This window comes from Gigantopelta aegis, chromosome 7, assembly GCF_016097555.1.
Source record: "Gigantopelta aegis isolate Gae_Host chromosome 7, Gae_host_genome, whole genome shotgun sequence".
NCBI classification, from domain to species: Eukaryota; Metazoa; Mollusca; class Gastropoda; order Neomphalida; family Peltospiridae; genus Gigantopelta; species Gigantopelta aegis.
In genome coordinates, this window is record NC_054705.1 from 5,033,685 (window position 1) to 5,056,743 (window position 23,059).

A 23,059-nucleotide genomic window follows, 5' to 3' on the forward strand; every position below is an offset into this window, starting at 1 on the left:
AATGGAACACTGAAGGAAGAAGCAAGACACAGCAGTAACATTTTAATTAGGCCTGCTGGCAAATGACACAAATGTGTTAGTTTTATTTCATTTATATATATTCATTATTATTTTATTATTATTATTATTATTATTGACATTTAAAAAAATATCTTTGTAATTAAATTATATATATATATTTTTTTTTTTTTCATTTCTATTAATAAATGTTATTTTATTAATTTTATTTTATTTTATTTTATTAACTTTATTTTATTTTATTTTATTAACTTTAATTTATTTTATATCATTTTGTTTTATTTTATTATATTAATTTTAATTTATTTTTACTTTTAAGTTATTTTATTAGCTTTAATTCAATTTTAGTTTCATGGGGGGTTTTGGTATTTATTATGGAACGAGAAATGATTTCACCGATCCTTTTCCACATACAAGACTGTTCCGAGTTTTATTTCCCTCCAATAAGGGCAGATAACATTAACCGCGCGTTTTAAAGAAAACCCATACAGTCGGACTGTTTTCCTTCAATTCAAAGTGAAGATCGTTTCTCCTGATGCAAACCCGCTTGATATTGACAAGTTATTAACGTGACGTTAGGTGTTGACTCCTTACATATGGAAGATCCCTAATATCCCTAAATTGTCGAGAACATCTCCACAGACACTGCATAGTGTTCTCGTGAACACCAATTAACACCAAAATTACTAACAACAACGTTTGTGCCATTCTAACCTCAATAATACCCATCGTTCGAAGAAGATCATTTTCTTGGAGTCGTGGCATCACACTGACGACGATCAGATACCAACACAAGTATTTTTCTGAATGATGAAAATGCATACAAAAGTTTTAGAGTCCAATGATAAGAAAAATGACGTCAAACAGGAGCCCGTGACCAAGAATGCTAGTAATGCGACTTGTGATAACAAAACACGAATAGCTCGTGCAACTGACAGGGCACCGCTGGAATATCGAAGTGAATGGTTACACATTCATTTACTGAACTTTTTATGACCAGATTTTAAGTCAGTTATATTCTATATGCAATTATTTGGTGCACAGGAACTTTTTTTCCGCGAGTATATATATACATACATAGATACATATATATATATATATATATATATATATATATATATATATATATATATATATATATATATATATATGGAAGGACAGTCACCGTGACCACACACGAGGCCATTGCCAAGATTTATAATATCATCATGGCAGACAGACGAGTAACGGAGCATTACATTGCCACTGAGTTGGGTATCTCCCAGGAACGCATCCATGCAGTCATCCACAACGAACTTCATATGTCCAAGGAGTCAGCACGTTGGGTCCACAGTGGCCATGGCTGCTATCCAGAAATGTGGATTCAAACTTGTCGAACGCCCACCCTATTCTCCTGATTTGGCTCCCTCTGACTACTACCTCTTCCCAAAAATTAAAAAAAAGAAGAAGCTCGGTTATCATCATTTTGCCACAGATGATGATGGTATGAATGCTTTGAACCACTTTCTGAGGGCCCAAAATGGCGCCTTCTACACAGAAGAGATCCGTCTGCTCCATGACCGCTGGACTAAGCGTGTTAATGTAGGAGGGGACTGTTGAAAAATGACTGTATTTGATTTCCTAAAACTGACTCCTACCTTAGGCCACGGAGTTATCAATCACTCCTCGTATATTGCTAGCTAGAACACTGTATTCATTCAAGTGGTTTGATAGTAAACGTAAACAAGATCGATGGAAGGAAGGAAATGGTTTATTTAACGACGCACTCAACACATTTTATTTACGGTTATATGGCGTCGGACATATGGTTAAGGACCACACAGGTATTGAGGGAGGAAAGCCTCTGTCGCCACTTTATGGGCTACTGTTTTCGATTAGCAGCAAGGGATCTTATATATGCACCATCCCATAGATAGGATAGTACATACCACGGCTTTTGATGTACCAGTCGTGGTGCACTGGCTGGAGCGAGAAATACCCTAATGGGCCCACCGACGGGGATCGATCCTAGACCGACCGCGCATCAAGCGAACACTTTTACCACTGGGCTACGTACCGCCCCATAAAAAAGATCGATGCCATTATGTGAATGTGTGGCTTCATCCCCCTGGGTTACATTCATTTGATAATCCTGTCATTATGATCCCCGTTTCTCAATGCAAATGATAGTTCTAATATTACTAGAGTAGTAAACAATGGGAGATCAGTTCTATTGTCTGATTGACCAGTACTGCTACTAACTATAGGCGCCGTTACTGAAGTTGCATCTTCATAAATCTGGAAGAAAATTTGTAACACCGATTATGTCCCTTACACGATGACATCGCTGACCAATCACAGCATCGGTAACATGTGACAATCTTGAAAGCAATATCAAAAATTAACCGCCGAAACCTTTTTTTTAACATATCGTGACAAACACGATACGTTTCCACGGACGCTGACGCTGCCGTCTTTGTTTACAATAACAAGGGAATCTATAAGGAGCGTTGCGATTCGTTGCAATCAGATCTCATCGCATCCAATGAAATTTAAGCATTTTGTGGCACGATTTCTTGACGATATGTATCAAGGCTGAATACGAGGAACGAATATTAGCCTTGATTTATGAAGGTGCTGAAGTTGATGCTAAAGATATCTAAGTTTAGTAAATTATGAGTAATCATGAAGTAATCGCTGATTACGATTGCATTCGCAATGTAATCGATTGCGATTGCGATTACATGTAAACATAGGCTGCCGACGTTGGCACATGGTCATTTTGACCGTTGGGCCAACATTGGATCAATGTTGCTAATTCCACGTTGCACCAACGGTATACCAACGTTGTGTCAACATTTTCATACCACGTTATATAGTTGGGCCAACATTGGGCCAATGTAATTAAGAAAAACAAAAGTACAGTTGTAACATTTATTATCGAACTACATATCAATCTTGTTCAACATCTTTTTTCGGATTCCGACGACGACGACGTCTCAATGTCTGCTGGCCTCGTACGTTGCCTCTCCTCCTCAAGTGCTGCAATGACAAATGCAGAACATAAAGATGTCATACTAAAACGTTTTCAACAGTTTAGTCTTAAATATACACCTGAAATCATTTAAAATTAAAGGATATACCACTGAATACAAAGGTTCTTCGCATGTAATCAGTATACCCAAATATCACCTTGTTCAGACTATTATTGTTATCAAAAATAACATACACCATTAAACTCGAGTTAAATGAAAGTACTTAAAAGTTTGTTTTAAAGTTTGTTTTGTTTAACGACACCACTAGAGCACATTGATTTATTAATCATCGGCTATTGGATGTCAAACATTTGGTCATTTTGACATAGTCTTAGAGAGGGAACCCGCTATATTTTTTCAGGGAATCTTTTATATGCACCATCCCACAGGCAGGATAGCACATATGATACACCAGTCGTGGTGCACTGGCTGTAACAAGAAATAGTCCGTTGGGCCCACCGACAGGGATCGATCCAAAACCGACGGCGCATCAAGCGAGCGTTTTACCACTGGGCTACGGTCCCACCCAATGTAAGTACTTATTCATAATGCCAAAACTAAATAACCCAGCTATTACATGTCTTGCCACACACAGATGTGATATACAAAAAGGCTATACCTATTCATAATGCTAAAACTAAATAACCTAGCTATTACATGTCTTGCCACATACAGATGTGATATACAACTAGGCCTATACCTATTCATAATGCTAAAACTAAATAACCTAGCTATTACATGTCTTGCCACATACAGATGTGATATACAACTAGGCCTATACCTATTCATAATGCTAAAACTAAATAACCTAGCTATTACATGTCTTGCCACATACAGATGTGATATACAACTAGGCTTTCTCTTATTTTGTTCCATGTCGATGGACATTACTTGTCGCGTCTTAGTTCTTGCTTTATTTATTTATTTATGTTGTTTGTTGTTGTTTTTTTGGGTTTTTTTATCTTATTCAGTGTTATACATTAAATATGTTTAAAAAGATATAAGGACGATTTCTTTTTAAAATGGGTGGGGGTAAGCCTGAAGACGTTTCTAAATGTGGGGAGGGATGTCTGACTCTTTATACAGATTCTGCTATGCTAAACATTATTAAAAAATACTGAAAATGTGTAGGTAGGGGGTCCAAAATTGTCCAAGCCCTCCCCATAACTTTTAAAAGAAATAGCACTAGTACAATTATAAACTGGAAATGGTCAAATATGATGGCAAAAACTCACTCCTTTTTTTATCATATGCGTCCTTCTGCAGCCCCTACTTCGGTCCGATGCAAATCTTAATCAATTTCTAAGATGCATTTCCGCTTCTGCTTCTTTTCTGCTTTGGCAGCATCTTCAGAAAATAAGAAATATTAAATATTAAATACATATTTTCAATTTTTTAAATGTAGAATTATGTCACAAGTTAACCCATTTTTAAATAACTTAAAGAAATTAGAAGTTGAACATTATTGAATTAACGGTTTTTAACTTAAATTATTATTAAAATTAATCATTGTATACTTAATATATAGGGCCTACTAACAAGTTTCTAATAAACAATAGATATTTCATGTCTGTGTACAGTTTATTATAGGATATTAAACGAGAGTCCATTTCTTATCAAGTTTATGTCACGAGTGAAATGATTTTTATTTGCCTTAGCGAGTGATAAATAAAAAAAATATATATTTCAAGTCTAATATCATATTTATTACCCAAATAACTATGTTATATTGAGAAAACATGTATAAAAATGCAGACGGTGATCATTTGGGACGTAACATTCCTGGTGGGGCATAACAGTTTGATACGTAGCCTACCAAGATATTTTGAACTGATTTTGAACTGATATTTTGAATATTTTGAACATGCTGATGCCGGTACAGCCCACAGACAGCGTGAGCAACACAACGGCGATACTGTGGTCACAACCCATGTAGCCGACACTCACCTGGAACATAGTTGGTAGAGTGAGATCTGGAGAGTAAATCAGTGTTCACCATGATGAGCTAGCCCAGTTGTAGCATTGAACAATAGTCTCAGACATCTGCATTTGATTCGTAATAAAAAAATTATTATTATTTTAAAAAAATTTATTATAATATTTTATGTGTATGTACGTGCGTGTGGTGTGTGAGCGCATATGTGCATTTGCGTGTGTGTGTGTGTGTGTGTGTGTGTATCTGTGTGTGTGGTGTGGTGTGGCGTGTGTTTATCTGTCTGTGTGTGCGCATGTATGTGCGTTTGCGTATGTGTGTGCGCGCGTGCGCGCGCGCTTGATGGGTGTAGGTGTGAGTGTGGGTGTGGGTGTGTGCTTTATGCAGACGTAGTCCATAAAGTATGTGTGGTGTGGTGTGGCGTGTGTATATATATATGTGTGTGTGTCTGTGTGTGCGCGTGCGCATGTATACATGTGCGTTTGCGTATGTGTGTAGGTGTGGGTGTGGGTGTGGGTGTGTGCTTTATACAGACTTAGCCCATAAAATGAGTATAGTTTGCCCCAATAATAAGTGTGAACACAATACAGCACTACTGTATAAGAGTTCCTATGTACAGCTATGTAAACACAAATGAGAAACGAAAATGCCATATGGCCAATGATAAAATTTATATACAGAATATCCAAATACAGAATTCGGTTGATTTAACTTTGGTTCAAGCTTTAAAAAAGGGGGAGATAACTACAATTAATCATGTACGCTGACACTATCGTGACTATGAGTCGTATGACTGCAAAGTTCAGTTTATTTAGCAGGCTATGTTTTGTTGGAATGACTGTAAAACCACAAAGAAGGGCCTAATTCACAAATGTCTCTTAGGCTCTGTTAGACACCAAAGCATCCTCTTTGCAAGTCTTTTAGCATTGGACTGCGAGATCGCAAAGTTGCGAGAGTTTAGTGAATGCACGGCAAAATGATTTCCACTCGAACAGATGATGAAGTGGATTGTCTAATTGAGAGAATATCCGACACAGAAAGTGTTGAGAAAGCTGAGAAACTCTATTCATATGGTAATCTTTCATTTTTTTTCCATCACTCGTGACTGGGGGGGGGGGGGGGGGGGGGGGGGGGGGGGGGGGGACGTCGTTTGTTTTACTTTGGTATTTATCCTAAACTATCGAATTCCGCCCCCCATCGTATTGCGTTCCATATCTGATATCATTTCTGCACTCTTTCTAATCACGCTGCACATGCACAAACTTTAATACCACGGCATATGTATCAACTATCCTAGTCGAAATTGACAAAGAAAGTATTGACTTAAAGGGACACACCCTAGTTACGGCTAGTTGTTAACCATTACGGCGTTGTTTTTCGCTATTAAACCCATTTTTTTCACAAATAAAATTGCACTTTACTTACCGTTTATTATTTAGAATATACATTTCCATTCACCTGAAGTGTTTTTTGGTAATCCTGGTAATCCTGGTGTTTGTAATACCACAAAATGCATTTTTCTTATTTCTGAAAAACGGACGCACGTTTGAGAGAAAAAACGTTGAGCAGACAAGGTCTAATCTATTTTTAGACGGGATATACCACGTGACCGTTATCATTTTGGTTCGGTTTGTTTTCTCGTGCACGGTTCGCACAATCAACATCCGATTTGTTGTTTTTCATTTGTGAGATTTTTCTTCACAGTTCGTGAACATTTTCAGTAACAATAAAGTTCAGACAAGTAAGTATCTCAATACAAAACGTTACAAACCCTTAAAAACCAATAATTTTGCTAAGTCCTACGATATCTGGAGAGGGGATACAACCAGGACAGAACAGTTGGAACATGTCCAGGAGAGGTGAAAAGAACGCACCCCAAGTCTGTGCGCACTCTGTGAAATTTGTCGTGACGTAGGCATTGTTGTGCTTTGAGCGACATCTACCGGTGACATCAGAATACTAACTTTCAAAATTATTTCAAGCAATTGGGACATGGGGATTCCCATGGTATTTATCAATATAAAACCTGCTTTTTCACTCCATTTGATAAAAACGTGATCTAAGTGTGTTACAGGTTTGTAGATTAACCAAATTATAATTTATTTTTGCTGGATGGAACTAGGGTGTGCGGCTTTAATGTGCGCCCTGCACTACAATTAACCTAGTTCATCTGGAGCCCGTTGATTTCGCCCGTGGCGAGATAGCCGTAAATCCCATTTCCTATTGGGCGAAGTCGCTGTACATATTATATTTAAATGGAAAGGATAAACAATGCTTAAAATGTTTATATGACTAAAATTAATTAATGTATAGACTTATTCTCATTTAGTGTACTCAATATTCGTGTGTCATGTCATTTCGTCCCTAACAGGAAATGATGATATTTAGCGTGCTCACGCGCTGCACGAGATTTGCATCTGTCAAAATAAAAGATAAATGTCATTTTATTTTGAGGAACCGATTAGGATATAAAATATGCCACAAAAATTTAAATAATTCCATTAATTATATATATATTTTTTTAATTCGTTCAATATGTAAATTTTATCAAAACAATATATTTTTTAAATGCAATAATAAATGAAAACTGTTTTAATATAGGCCTTTGTGGACCGAAACCATTTTACAATTATTATTATGACTTAATTCCAATAAAAAAAAATTTCAGCTTGAAACAAGTATCCAGTCAACAACGTCATGCACACATTAATTGATTTTAATAATATATACATTTTAAACATTATTAATACAATCTAGTTACATCATAACCAGCTTCTACACAGAAGAAAAACATGTCAGAGATCAATCTCGCCAAGGTGTAAACACAACACAATCATCAATGAAAAACATTTATAAAAACCCCCACACCAACATGCATTGAATAAGAATAAGTCTATACATTAATTAATTTTAATAATATAAACATTCTAAACAATGCCAATCCTTTATAAAATGTACGGCGATTTCGCCCAGTAGGAAATAGGATTTACGGCTATCGCCACGGGCGAGATCGACGTACTTCGTTCATCTTAACGTCGATTGCATGTCAATGTTAATCTTGGGAAGGCATTACGCCTGTAGCAGTCATATGGTCGTTCGGAGCAAAAATTGCTCGGAACGAAATTGAGATAATAATAACGACTACATCACGTTTTCCAACCCAATTTGTGTATTGTGATCTATTTTGAGCTTATGGAGAGCAAGAAATACTTACTTTGAAACGATCTTCACTTTGAATTAAAGGAAAAAAGAGTCTCACTGTTTTCATTAAAATGTGTGGTTATTGTTAACTGCCCTTATTGGAGGGCAATACAACTCAGAACTGTCTTGTATGTGTTAACAGTTTCAACACATATACGACTGGCTGCTCTTAGGTGATGACCAAGTCGCCATGCAATGCTATACGTCCAATAAAAAAAACCCAGCATGGTGGAAATCGATTACACTGTGACGTATAGTTAACCTGGCAATCATGTGTCTGCAACCCCTGCAATTGGCTGCGGCAATCGGCATTGCCGTGGAGATTGCCGCAGAGAATGAAAAACTCTGCGGCATTTGTTTTGCCGTGGACTATATTGGATATTTTTTTCAAGGTGGATTTTTGTCCTTATTGTGACAAATAAAATATACTTTGTGAACTGAAAACAGATTAAAAGTACTAGTAAATATTAAAACAGTAACTGCAGCAGTATTATTAAGTATCTGAATCTGAATCACAGTGCTCATCATCGGGCATGATCGAAAATACATGTAAATTACCAGCAGTAAGCAAGTATCAACTAGGTCATTGAACTGTTGACTGTTTATAACACATGCATTGCAGGGACCACTGAATTGCAAGCCGGGGGGGGGGGGGGGGGGGGGGAAGCCTGATGATGATATATTTTTAGATATATACATATAGAGAGATAGGTAGTTTCGAAAGTTTAATCAAAATTTGTCTGTCATTTATATTGGCAAAAAATGCTTCTCTTTTCTGGTGCCGAGTGGCCAAATAAAAAAATCCCACGAAACAAACTTTACCAATTTACTTTGGCTTGAAAGGAGGGGAATTTGGTCTTGGTGACAGATTTTCTAACAGACATTAATATGTCATTATTAAAGAAAATTATTTTGATTCTGTATCGCATTAAATATATTCTGTCACTTTGATGTAATATAATTAAAATATAAAGATTGAACTGGCACGTCACTGCAGACTGACTATGCTGTATATGATAAATTGTCATTCCCTTACAAACCCAATGTCCTTGATCGTGCATGTGTCATTCGTGTGTTAATTAACTGTAATGTCACTTTTAGTCAATGAATACTGCCACTGGTATAAATTTCACTTACAATTTTACTTCTAGTATCAGTACTTTAATTATTATATTTAACATACAATATATAATGTCTAGAAAACTTTGTAGCATTAAGTAATTGCATACAATAAACATTAATTGAAAATAACTGGTATAATATGACAATTATTTTCAACCAAGAAGCTCAGTCTAGACAACTTTGTAACATTAAGTAATTGCATACAATAAACATAATTAATTGAAAATAACTGGTATAATAAAACAGTTATTTTTAACAGAGAAGCACAGTCTAGCCCTAATTTTGAGTGTGAAATTGAAATATGACATTCTCAGTGGGAAGTAGCACAGTGGTAAAGCGCTCGCTTGATGTACAATCGGTCTCGAATCGATCCATGTCAGTGGGCCCATGTCACTGTTCCAGCCAGTGAACCACAACTGATATAACCCGGATAGCTAGTGCATATGTATAAAAGATCCCTTGCTACTAATGGAAAAATGTAGCAGGCTTCCTCTCCATAAGACTATATATACATGTTGTAGCAAGATAGTACAGTGTGAGGTGATTGTTTGGTATAATCATTTTTAGGTGGGATATAATTATGACCTCCGAGATGGATTTTAGAGCATTATGGAATAAAATGTAACAGAATTATGAGCTACGGTTAAACAGTAGGTGAGATAATCGTACAAACATCTTGGAAAACTTACCTATTGTGATTGTTTGGTGGTCTTAGCAGGTGAATTTCTATTTCACCTGTAGGATCTAACATATGGACTGGTCTTTTTGCTTTTTAATTGCCACTATTAATTTCGAGCCCTGCATGCAGCTCTAGCTCCCACTGGAAAGTAATTTAATTTTAGACAATATATTTGTATGTAGAGTGTTTGTTTGAAAATTATTAAAAAGTGGCTAATTTAAACAAGATATTTTTAGCCAAATATTTTTATGTTATAGCCACTTAGCATAAAAATGAGCAATTGGTTAATTTGTCAGTGTGCAGGATCAGCCCCACTATACTGGTACGTCAAACAGTCGGTGTGTGATGAGTTCAAATGCAAAAACTGATAAAACCATTTTTAATTAATAATTTTCTGCAAAAGAATATTGTTTTGTTATGTTTCTATGTAAAACATATCAAGTACACATTGAGTGATCTTAAGTTGAAATAAGTAAAGTAAATAAAAAACAAAAGAGTTAAAGTTTGTTTTGTTTAATGACCCCACTAGAGCTCATTGATTAATCAATCATCGGCTATTGGATATCAAACATTTGGTAATTCTAACTCGTAGTCAACAGAAGAAACCCGCTACATTTTCCTAATGCAGCAAGGGATTTTTTATATGCACTTTCCCACAGACAGGAAAGCACATACCACGGCCTTTGACCAGTTGTGGTGCACTGGTTGGAATGAAAAACCCAATCAGTTGAACGGATCCACTGAGGTGGTTCGATCCTGCAATGCATGCAAGCACCTCAGGCGAGCACTCAAATAGCTGCCCCATTTCTCTAGTGAATGTTAGTCTATTCTATTTTTACATAATTTGTGTGTGTTGATAACCATGATGAAGTTTGTCCCTGATTGATTAATATAACTGAGGCCAGGATGTGGCTAAGTGGTACAGCGCTCGCCTGATGCACGATCGATCTAGGATCAATGCCCGTCTGTGGACCCATTGGGCTATTTCTCATTCCAGCCAATGCTCCACAATTGGTGTAACAAAGGCTGTGGTATATACTATCCTGTCTGTGGGATGGTGCATATAAAACATCCGTTGGTGCTAATCGGAAAGAGTAGCCCATGAAGTGGCGACGGGAGGTTTCCTCTCTCAGTATATGTGTGGTCCTTAACCATATGTCCGATGCCATAACCGTAAATAAAATGTGTTGAGTGTGTCGTTAAATAAAACATTTCCTTCCTTCCTTAATATAACCAATAGTTAATCATTGATGTATGTTGTTAACATGTAAGATCAACCAATGAAACTGCATCATTCATAGGCTTCGTTATCAACTTGTTGAGGTTACATGGCATTCGAAGCAGATGTTAATAGCTATCTGTAGTTTAATTTTCACCTATTATTTTTTTATCTTAACGACATCACTGGGTATGTATGGTGTGTGTGAAAATGCATATATATCATCCATTTTCAGTAGGAGTAGCCTCTTTGGCAGTAAGATGTTACCTCATCTATCTATCTGTCTCTCTGGGCCCACTGATGGGGATCGATCCCAAACCAACCATGCATCAAGCGAGCACTTTACCACTGGGCTACATCCCACTGCCAAATGTTTGACATCCAATAGCCGATGATTAATTAATCAATGTGCTCTAGTGGTGGTGTTAAACAAAACACACAATTATTATTGATTGGTGTCCTCAGAGCAGGTCTAAAGCACTGGTGTTGTCATCCTTCAATACAGCACACAGATACAAAAATAACTACTGTGCCCCAGTTTACAGTGAGGTCTAAAGCACTGGTCTTATCCTTCAATACAGTGTGGTTTACATCACTGGTGTTGTCTTCCTTCAATACAGCACACAGTGTCACATCCATCATTTAAAATATGGTTTACATCTATTTCAGTGTCTTATCCTTCAATACAGCACGCATGTCACATCCCTCATTTAAAATATGGTTTACATCTATTTCAGTGTCTTGTCCTTCAATACAGCACGCATGTGTCACATCCCTCATTTAAAATATGGTTTACATCTATTTCAGTGTCTTATCCTTCAATAGAGCATGCAGTGTCGACATCCCTCATTTAAAATATGGTGTCACATCCCTCATTTAAAATATGGTTTACATCTGTTTCAGTGTCTTATCCTTCAATAGAGCATGCAGTGTCGACATCTCTCATTTAAAATATGGTTTACATCCATTTCAGTGTCTTATCCTTCAATACAGCACACAGTGTCACATCCCTCATTTAAAATATGGTTTACATCTGTTTCAGTGTCTTATCCTTCAATACAGCACGCATGTCACATCCCTCATTTAAAATATGGTTTACATCTATTTCAGTGTCTTATCCTTCAATACAGCACACAATGTCACATCCCTCATTTAAAATATGGTTTACATCTGTTTCTGTGTCAAATGTCTTTATCCATCATTTAAAATATGTCATCTATTTCAGTGTCTTATCCTTCAATACAGCACGCATTTTACATCTGTGTCAGTGTCTTATCCTTCAATAGAGCATGCAGTGTCGATCCTTCAATACAGCACACAGTGCACATCCCTCATTTAAAATATGGTTTACATCTGTTTCAGTGTCTTATCCTTAAATACAGTCGACATCCTTCAATACAGCACACAATCATTCATTTAAAATATGGTTTACATCTGTTTCATTGTCAGCATGTCTTATCCTTTCAGTGTCTTATACAGCACACAGTGTCACATCCCTCATTTAAAATATGGTTTACATCTGTTTCAGTGTCTTATCCTTCAATACAGCACGCATGTCACATCCCTCATTTAAAATATGGTGTACACATCTGTCTTATCATTGTCAAAAAAATATGGTTTACATCTGTTTCAGAGTCTTATCCTGGGATACAGAAACGACATGTCTTGACTATCTGGGCTTTCCTTGGTTTCTTCAATGTCTACTGTCTGCGGGTCAATCTCAGTGTGGCCCTTGTTGCCATGGTGAATAACACAGACTCATCCAAGAATGACTCTCAAAGCACTGAATGTGTTGGACCTAATGATACGACAACAAATAACTTGGTAATGTGTCTGTATAGAATACTATTTTATTATATGGTCGTTAGTCATATACATGTTTTATATACATATGTAGGTTTCCTATAGTAGACAAAAAAGATATGTTACCATAGTAGACAAAAATGGCTTCTTTAAAAAAAAAAATTATTTTTAACCCTCTTCCCTCCCACCAGTTAGTATGTAATTGATGTATTATTACATTTTTCTAACATAATGATTTTTATTTTGTTTAACATGTGTGATTATCTTATAATTCCAATCTCTAAAAATGCCTTTGTTATAAACCCTTGGATTGGTCAAATTCGTATCACGTGATGATAAAAACTGACATTCATAGCACCATGAATCTCAGTTTAGCACTATTTTTGGCTTATAGCCGGAACTACTTTATGAATTATGTCAACAAAGGAATCTCCGAGGAATTTCCTTGAGATTCTATTTTTAGACATCAAACAGTAATCGTCTGCTGTCAAACTTCCAAGTGTCAGCGTTAGACATCGTAACATTTTGGAGATTTTAATTGGTAGTTCCGACTTAAATAAAATTAACAATTATATTGCAATTCCGTGTGTGGTACTTGATATCAGTTCACTTCGTCACACGCGGCTTGGAATTCCACACCCAGCTGTCTAAAGAATCTCTGTTGTTTTTAAAAGATGACGAGGGCCTAGAGTACATTACTTTAAGTCACGAAACAAAACAGAAAAACAAACAGGGTGGCATCCATGATCACGATGGTCCAAATGATAAACGTTTATATAGCAAGCCTGATACGCAAACATGTCCGGTAAATTCCGTGAAACAATATCTGTCTCACTGTGCTCCCACAGCTATTTTGCCGATCCAAAAAAGTATATAATTCCAATGGAATTTGGTCTTTTACAAAAGCGATTTCAAGTCAGTTCAAGCCAACCATGCATTAGCAGTAATGCACATTGTAGTATGACGTACACAGCACATAGTTTGTGCGCCACTGCGATACAATCTTTAAACGACTCGAGTTTTGAAACTAGGCATACATGTATCCATGTACATGTCAGGCCACAGGAACGAGAATGTTCCACTTTCCAAAACGAAACATGAGCATGGCACTGTCAAATCTCACGAATACTTGTGTTGCATGACTTGAAGTCACACACACGCCAAAACCATCCTGTGTTGTCGCCACTTCCACAATTACAAGGCCAGTAAACACAGAAATTCGCGACACACCTGTTTCATCCATTTGCGGAAACATTGAAACCACTTTCTCCATGTCATATCTATCAACACATGGAATTTTCACACACTCAAAATTTGATAATTGTAATTTCAACGTCGTAATTGGTAAATCTGAACAGTAATAAAAAAATGGCGCCCATGCACAGTTCGTAGGTAAATATTCATACACCATCCGCTTCACATATAAATTATACCATACAAAATAGGTCGCTTCAGACATTTTTATTACAGGTTAAAAGTTATTGAAATTACTTACGTTATATATTTATAGTGAATTCAAAATGTTTCTAGTTGGTATTGACATTTAATGCAAAAAATTAATATGAATTAATGATTGTAACATTGTCATTCTCTCATTCGGCTATTGACGGAAAAAGCTGAACCACCATAGGGATTCCGCTAATGTTGAGTATGAATTTCGTGTTAATAAAATAGTAAATAGTTGGAAAATAGAGTTCACTTTTTATTTCAAAGAGCTTTACATTAATGACATGGTTATGCCATTCATGTGTAAAGCGGTTTTGCATTTCATATACTAGCATGAAACTCAAACATTTTCACGTTCAATTCTTACCTGCATGAAGTGTCTAGTTCTTCAGGGTTATTGAAATTTTATGCACAGCTTTATCATGTACTGTTACAGATCAAGTGAGACTTTCATGATGATTGACCCATTCTTGACAGAGTTATGGCCCTTGGACTTCAGATATGACAACAACAAAAAATCCTGATTTTATTTTTGCAATGCCTCAAGATATTGAGCTGAGATTTTGTGTATAGCTTTATCGTGTACTGCTACAGATCAAGTTTGACTTTCATGGCAATTTACCCATTTTTCACATAGTTATTTCCCTTGAACTTGAGGTATCAAAATTAGTTTTCCACCCATTTTACGTTGGCAATTATGCCTGAAGATGTTAACATGAAATTTTGTATAGCTTTATTATTTACTGTTACAGATGAAGTTTAACTTTCATGGTGATTTAATAATTTTTCACAGAGTTAATTATAGCCCTTGAATTTAGAACATACGAAAATAAGTTTAGCAGTACTCTCTGAATGGCTTGTTATCTTATAATGTTTGTATTTGTTTCAGTCAGGAGAGTTCCCCTGGAACGAGGAGACTCAAGGCTGGGTTCTTGGTGCCTTCTTCTACGGTTACATCATTACACAGATCCCGGGTGGCTATCTGGCAGCGACATTTGGGGCTAAACGTCTCTTTGCTTATGGAATTCTCTGTACGTCAGTCTTAACACTTCTGACACCAGTGGCAGCCAGACTTCACCTCGGTGTGTTGATAGCACTGAGAGTTGTGGAGGGATTGGGAGAGGTCAGTCCTCTCGATATACAGTGAAACCTCTCTAAACAGGACCCTGAACAAACCGGAATCATGTCAAAACCAGAATCATGTCAAAACCAGAATCATGTCAAAACCGGAATCATGTCATAATTATAACCTGCCAATTTTCATGGTCCCGAATTTTCAAATTCTAAAACATGACTCTCTAAACACTGGATCCTGTCTAAATGGGGGAAAAAAAGAGAAAGAAATGTTTTATTTAACGACGCACTCAACACATTTTATTTACAGTTATATGGCGTCAGACATATGGTTAAGGACCAAACAGATTTTGAGAGGAAACCCGCTGTCGCCACTACATGGGCTACTCTTCTGATTAGCAGCAAGGGATCTTTTATTTGCGCTTCCCACAGGCAGGATAGCACAAACCATGGCCTTTGTTGAACCAGTTATGGATCACTTGTCGGTGCAAGTGGTTTATACCTACCCATTGAGCCTTACGGAGCACTCACTCAGGGTTTGGAGTCGGTATCTGGATTAAAAATCCCATGCCTCGACTGGGATCCGAACCCAGTACCTACCAGCCTGTAGACCGATGGCCTACCACGACACCACCGAGACCGGTGTGTCTAAATGGGATAAATATTAGATCTCTGTCATGATCCAGTTTATAGACAGGTTTCGCTGTGCCATAAGAAAAAAAACCCATACGGTAGCACCATGCAAATCAGTGTATTTTCTGTGTCAAACATATTCTGCGAAAAACACAGTTGTATAGAGATGGCAGATTGGTAAAATGGAGAGGACCATTACATGTATTATACTTTCTCTTGAAGGTGACACGATCGTACACCAGCATTAATTAACTCCATGCAATCCAGGGGAGGGATTTTTAGCCTATAGTGGTAAAGTGCTCGCTCAATGTGCGGTCGGTTTGGGATCGATCCCCGTCAGTGGGCCCGTTGGGCTATTCGCTCCAGTAAGTGCACCACGACTGGTACATCAAAGGCCATGGTATGTGCTATCCTGTCTGTGGGATGGTGCATATGAAAGATCCCTTGCTGCTTATCAAAAAGAGTAGCTCATGAAGTGGTGACAGCGGGTTTTCTCTCTCATTTACTGTGTGGTCTATAACCATATGTTTGACGCCATATAACCGTAAATAAAATGTGTTGAGTGCATCGTTAAATAAGACATTTCTTTCTTTCTTTCAAATACAATTTCTATATCTAAATATATTCTGTGAAGTATACAGTATCGAGAGTCAAGTTCTAGGGAGTTCTCTCCCTTGACAAGTACCTTACAAAATATCAACCGGCCGCAATAGTGTTGTGGTTAGGCCATCGGACATAAGGCTGGTAGGTACTGGGGCGCAACTCGGTACTGGCTCCCACCCAGAGTGAGTTCTAACGACTCAGTTTTAATGACTTAATGACTATAACCCTCTGCCCTGGACAGACAGCACAAATATCTGAGGTGTGTCCCCAGGACAGTGTGCTTAAACCTTAATTGGATATAAGCACGGAAATAAGCTGAAATGAAATGAAAATCAACATAGGTTGAGACCATAAAAAAAATCTTCATTAGCCACCTGCATGCCACAGCACTACCTCATGTTGCTGTTGTACCACTTGGGATGCAGCCCAGTGGTAAAACGCCTGCACGATCGGTCTGGGATCAATCCCCGTCGGTGGGCCCATTGGGCTATTTCTCGTTCCAGCCAGTGCACCACGACTGGTATATCAAAGGCCGCGATATGTGCTATCCTGTCTGTTTTGTCTGTGGGATGGTGCATATAAAAGATCCCTTGTTTACGTAGTCGCTAATCAATTTTCAGTTAACAAAAAATATATTGCTAATCAAGATTTTGAAAACAAAATGTTCCCTGTATCAATATTCAGAAGAAATGGTAGGCAATTTGTTTTAATATATCAATATTCAGAAGAAATGGCAGAGGCACATTTTAAAATATCAATATTCACATAAAATGGCAGAGGCACATTTTAAAATATCAATATTCACATAAAATGGCAGAGGCACATTTTAAAATATCAATTGGCAGAGGCACATTTTAAAATATCAGAATTCACATAAAATGACAGAGGCACATTTTAAAATATCAGAATTCACATAAAATGACAGGCACATTTTAAAATATCAATATTCAGAAAAAATGACCGACACATTTTAAAATATCAATATTCACATAAAATGGCAGAGGCACATTTTAAAATATCAATATTCACATAAAATGGCAGAGGCACATTTTAAAATATCAATATTTACATAAAATGGCAGAGGCAAGTTGTTTTAATATACATGTATCAGCTAGTATTCAGAAAAAATGACAGGCACATTTTAAAATATCAATATTCACATAAAATGGCAGAGGCACATTTTAAAATATCAATATTCACATAAAATGGCAGAGGCACATTTTGAAAATCAATATTCACATAAAATGGCAGAGGCAAGTTGTTTTAATATTTCTGTATTCAGAAAGCCTATGCTAGGAAAATTAGTTGCACTCTGAATTCAAGTCTGAAAATGTCAGGCAAGTGATAAATTGCTTAAGTCGTAAGCTCCAAGCTATATATAGTTATTTGCATTCCATAAACAATATCCTCAGTTAAAAGCTTGCACATGCATACATTTATTTTTAAACAAGCAGTGGGCGTTGCACTGCTACTACATTTTGAGATGAAAATAGTATTCGCCAGGACATGCAAACGTCATCACACACCTCAGATGTGAAAAACTGTAGTTTCATAGAAGCACTGGGAGGGAAAATGTGTTAGAAATAGTTTGTTGTTGTTTTTGTTTAATGTTATAATTCTTATTGTTTTTTTTTGTTTTTTTTATAGGGAGTAACATTTCCGTGCATGCATGCAATGTGGGGTAACTGGGCCCCTGTGTGGGAACGCAGCAAATTAACAGGTTTTGCTTATGCAGGTATGTGTATAATTATGTACATGTCTATTTTTTTCACCCACAGTATATATAAAATAAAAATAAAATTTTACTTAACGATACACTCAACACATTTTATTTACGGTTATATGGCATCAGACATACATGTATGATTAAGGACCACACAGATATTGAGAGAGGAAACCCGCTGTCGCCAGTTCATGAGCCCATGAAGTGGCGACAGCTGGTTTCCTCTCTCAATATCTGTGTGATCCGTAACCATATGTTAACAATAAATATGTGTTGAATGTGTCGTTAAATGAAACATTTCTTTCTTTTTTTCTTTCTCTCTTACTCCCCCTCTCCCTCTTCCTCTGGTATATCAAATGCTGTGGTATGTACCATCCTGTCTTGGATACGGTGCATATAAAAGATCCCTGGTTACTAATGGAAAATGTAGCAGGTTTCTTCTCTTAAAGGAGAGGACAATTAAGGCATTTGGCCTGGTATGCATATTCAACGATATATAATGCACATTATTGCTTAATATCAACACGTATAATCGTATAGTTAATTAATAAAACGGTTAAATGTAACGGCTATTATATATAACGGGCGCAGCCATTTTGTACCATCTCAGTGAGTACGCCCTCTGGCGAGCTGGTGGTTACGTAATACTTAACGCGTAACGTCAGGAATGAGCCTTAGAACTAGAGAAACACAATCTACCTGGTTTTTGCGGGATGATAAATAGTCATACATTGCAATGTTCTGTAATAATACACATCCCAGTAAGCCAGCAAGTATATCCAGCACTATATATATTATTTTTTAATACAAAATAAAATACCATTGTCAAAGTGGCTACACAACAAGTCGAAACAATTAACAATCTTTTGCCCATACATTAACCTACGTACTGAAATGATACACAGAGTGTTTTCTTAGTTAATTGGTCTATTCTGTTAGTTGCTTCTACCTGTGATTCCTGATTGGCAGGTGTGTATTTGATTGGTAACCAGACAAGTCAATTAATTGACGCTGTCTAGACACAAAAATACATACCGGTATTGTGGAATATTACCTGTCACACCTAAAATTGTAATGGACATGGTTTATTACTGTAAATAGTTCTGTAAAACTATTGATTAAGTAGACTTTTCCATCTAAAACCACAGAACTGACCAATTACGTAGTCCCAAAGAAAAGAAAATGATCACTTGGGTATCTTGGATGTTGTCGTTTTTGCTCCAACGTAGCATATCAATAGGCCTAATGGTAGTACTAGACCAAATAACTTCCGGCTGGGTCAAAGTTCGAGGTGCACCCAACTTTTGATAGAGAAGTGAACACCACAAGTCCTGTGATTGGTTATAAATGTGAGTGTGTTGGTTGTAAAAAATAATAGTTTTATCTGGGTTAAAAAAAAAATGCAATTTTATTTCATCTAGTACCAATGTGTCAAGTAGCCTTGTGCTTGAAACATGTATGGGGTACCTGTAAAAAAAAGTACTCGAATTTTGTGCGGAACTAGGGTAGTCATAGACGCTACCCGTTATCTCAGAAACGAGCAGCTTGACCCCCATTTATTTCTGATTCACTTTAAGTGTGAGGGGTGGTAGTATTTATATCCGTGGCGTTTATGTCGGTTGATACGTTGCAGGTAGGAGTTTTAGCCACATATGTTACTATTGTCGTCTATGGGATTTGATTTGGTAGTATACACCCTATAGCACATATTCAGTGCATAATAAAAAATATTATGATTTTGTCATTTTATTTAATTAAACTATACTGGTTGATTAATTAGCCATCACTCGACCATGCAAGTTCACAATGACCTTGACCGTGACAATAATATCTGTACATGGCTCTGAATGGAGTTTGAATCAAAGTTAGCACTGAAGAAAAGTTGGTTTTGGCCTATAATTCATACTGTAAAGATTTCAATAATTTCTTTTTACATAGTATTTGACTTGCCATATACAACTGTTCTTAAATATGGTATTATATATAGGCATCCTGAACTAAGATTTTAATAGCAATTTATTTTTATATTAAAAATAGCATGTGCCAATGTCTTTAGTTTCCATTAACATTGTTAATTTTTTATGTATGAAATTCTGAAAACTCAAATTTGTAAAGAACTTGATTTTCATTGTCATTTTGACATATTTATAGGATGCTAAGTTATATTTTAGACAAAATAGTAGTTTTATGAAAAAATTTAAGTAAATTTGAAGAAAAACTACCAAAAACATAATTAAATTTGTTCTCACTATTGTGCCTTCTATTCTTATTTGTGCATAACAATAAGGTTGTTAAACATATACTTAGAGATCTCCAGATCATTTTTTTTTCTTAATAATCACTTAGTTAGCTCTCATGAAAAGCATTTTTAGTTTATACTAGATTCAGAACCAATTTTTTCAGATTTGATTATCTGCCTTGGATTAAGTTGATAATTTATTTTATTGTTAAAGCTGTATTACCTAATGTTACTAGCTAAATAAAATGCTGGATTACAGATTGTAGGAATACATCTAATATACATATTGTATTCATCCGGATTAGAAAATAATGCAAGAAAATAGATGTTAGGGTAATTTTGTCATTTAAAAATAGTTTTTTTCAGTAATTAATCAAAAATAAATGTGTGAAAGCTGCATGATAATTCCAGATATCACAACTATTAAAACCTCCAACTACAGTAGGCTATAAATAAAATATAGTCAGGAATATTGGTGGCTGCCAATGGTTTTCATGGTTCATTATGAAAATCAGCATGGCCGAAGGATTTGAAATTCCCACACCTGGTAACTTGAAGAAACCCACACCCAGCATACAGGATTTCCTCCCAACACTAATGTTCAGGACATTAAGTCATTACTTCATACAGGTACAGTCATGTTTGTGTTTCCTTCCTCAGACAGTGTATTTTTTTAATACTGATATTTCTTTGATGTGCCTGTTACGGTCTTCATAATCTAGGGGTCAATCATGTGCATGTGTTTTAATGGAATTCTTTAAAGGGGTAGAGGTACTCTGACTATCTTTGTTGTCTCTATATATATACCTGAGTACACAAACCCAACTGAAAGTAAATATCTTCAGGAGTTTTATTTTAAAACATTTTGTTGTTTAATATGACATATTGCATTTGTACAAAACTATATGCAATATATATGTTTTTTGAGGTGTACATTATATTAGGTTGCACTGTAGAAACAACAGTATCAGTGAGATTGTCAGTTTATGTCAGAATACACCAGATCCTGGTTGTCATAAAGACACATAGCTGGACACTTTTTGAAAAATGTATGTTATCAGTATAGGTAGTACTAGACCAAATAACTTCCGGCTGGGTCAAAGTTGGAGGTGCACCGAACTTTTGATAGAGAAATGAACACCACAAGTCCTGTGATTGGTTATAAATGTGAGTGTGTTGGTTGTAAAAAATAATAGTTTTATCTGGGTTAAAAAAAAATGCAATTTTATTTCATCTAGTACCAATGTGTCAAGTAGCCTTGTGCTTGAAACATGTATGGGGTACCTGTAAAAAAAAGTACTCGAATTTTGTGTGGAACTAGGGTAGTCATAGACGCTACCCATTAACTCAGAAACGAGCAGCTTGACCCCCATTTTTTTCTGATTCACTTTAAGTGTGAGGGGTGGTAGTATTTATATCCGTGGCGTTTATGTCGGTTGATACGTTGCAGGTAGGAGTTTTAGCCACATATGTTACTATTGTCGTCTATGGGATTTGATTTGGTAGTATACACCCTATAATAGTGTACATTTTTCCTTTGGATTATTAAACAGAGAAAAATACTGTAACCCCATTTTATTCCATTAATGCAACTTGAAATATATTTAGTTAAATAGTTTATTATATTATTACGTCATTTATGCTGTTTTACAAGTCAGGTTGATCAAAGAGAAGCGCCTTGTCAAAAATTACTGCTTTTGTTTACACTGTACATACAGGAGATGGTTAGGAGCTGATGTCACTTCGCCCCAAGCTATCCCACCGGACGTCACAAAAACAAAACAAAATGGCTGCCCCCAGTTAGCAGGAATAATCATGGGTTTTTATTAACTCTAAAATTACGCGTTTTTCATTTGCTAAAGTGTCGGTATGTGTTGGTGATCCGGGTATGCATCTTTCCAACACATAAGGCTCTTGTTTGAGTTGACCCTACCTTTAAGAGTACATGTATATATCAAAATTACCAAAATGCTTGACATACAATAGCTGATGACTAATAAATCAATGTCCTCTAGTTGTGTCGTTAAACAAAACAAACTTTCCCTTTTTTGCTGAAACTCCAAGAAACCCTATACTTTTGATCACCTTATCCAGTGTGATTTTCATGTCCTGTATAAACACTACTAAACAAATTATTTCAAATCTTGGTTTAGTAAAAATTATTTTATGTTAGAAAAAGAAAATTGTCTTTTAATAATTTAAAAATGCTAAATTGGCTGAACATAATAATTTTACGATGACTACAATGTTGGGACAGTGCCTTTAATTATGGTGACCTAGAAAAGTGTTATTGATATACGTGTAAATAGATAATAACTAGTTAATGACGTCAGATATCTGCTTTATCCTATG

General features: G+C 36.2%; 1 protein-coding gene across 1 annotated transcript; it reads left to right on the forward strand.

Annotated features, from left to right (window-relative positions):
• Nucleotides 1-5,735: 5,735 nt before the first annotated feature.
• On the forward strand, nt 5,736-20,763 carry LOC121377812 (sialin-like). The gene is made up of 5 exons (XM_041505912.1): nt 5,736-6,038; nt 12,820-13,010; nt 15,325-15,558; nt 18,393-18,480; nt 20,756-20,763. Exons 1-5 carry the CDS (start codon nt 5,930-5,932, stop codon nt 20,761-20,763), a joined length of 630 nt encoding a protein of 209 aa, XP_041361846.1. The 5' UTR covers nt 5,736-5,929.
• Nucleotides 20,764-23,059: the final 2,296 nt, after the last annotated feature.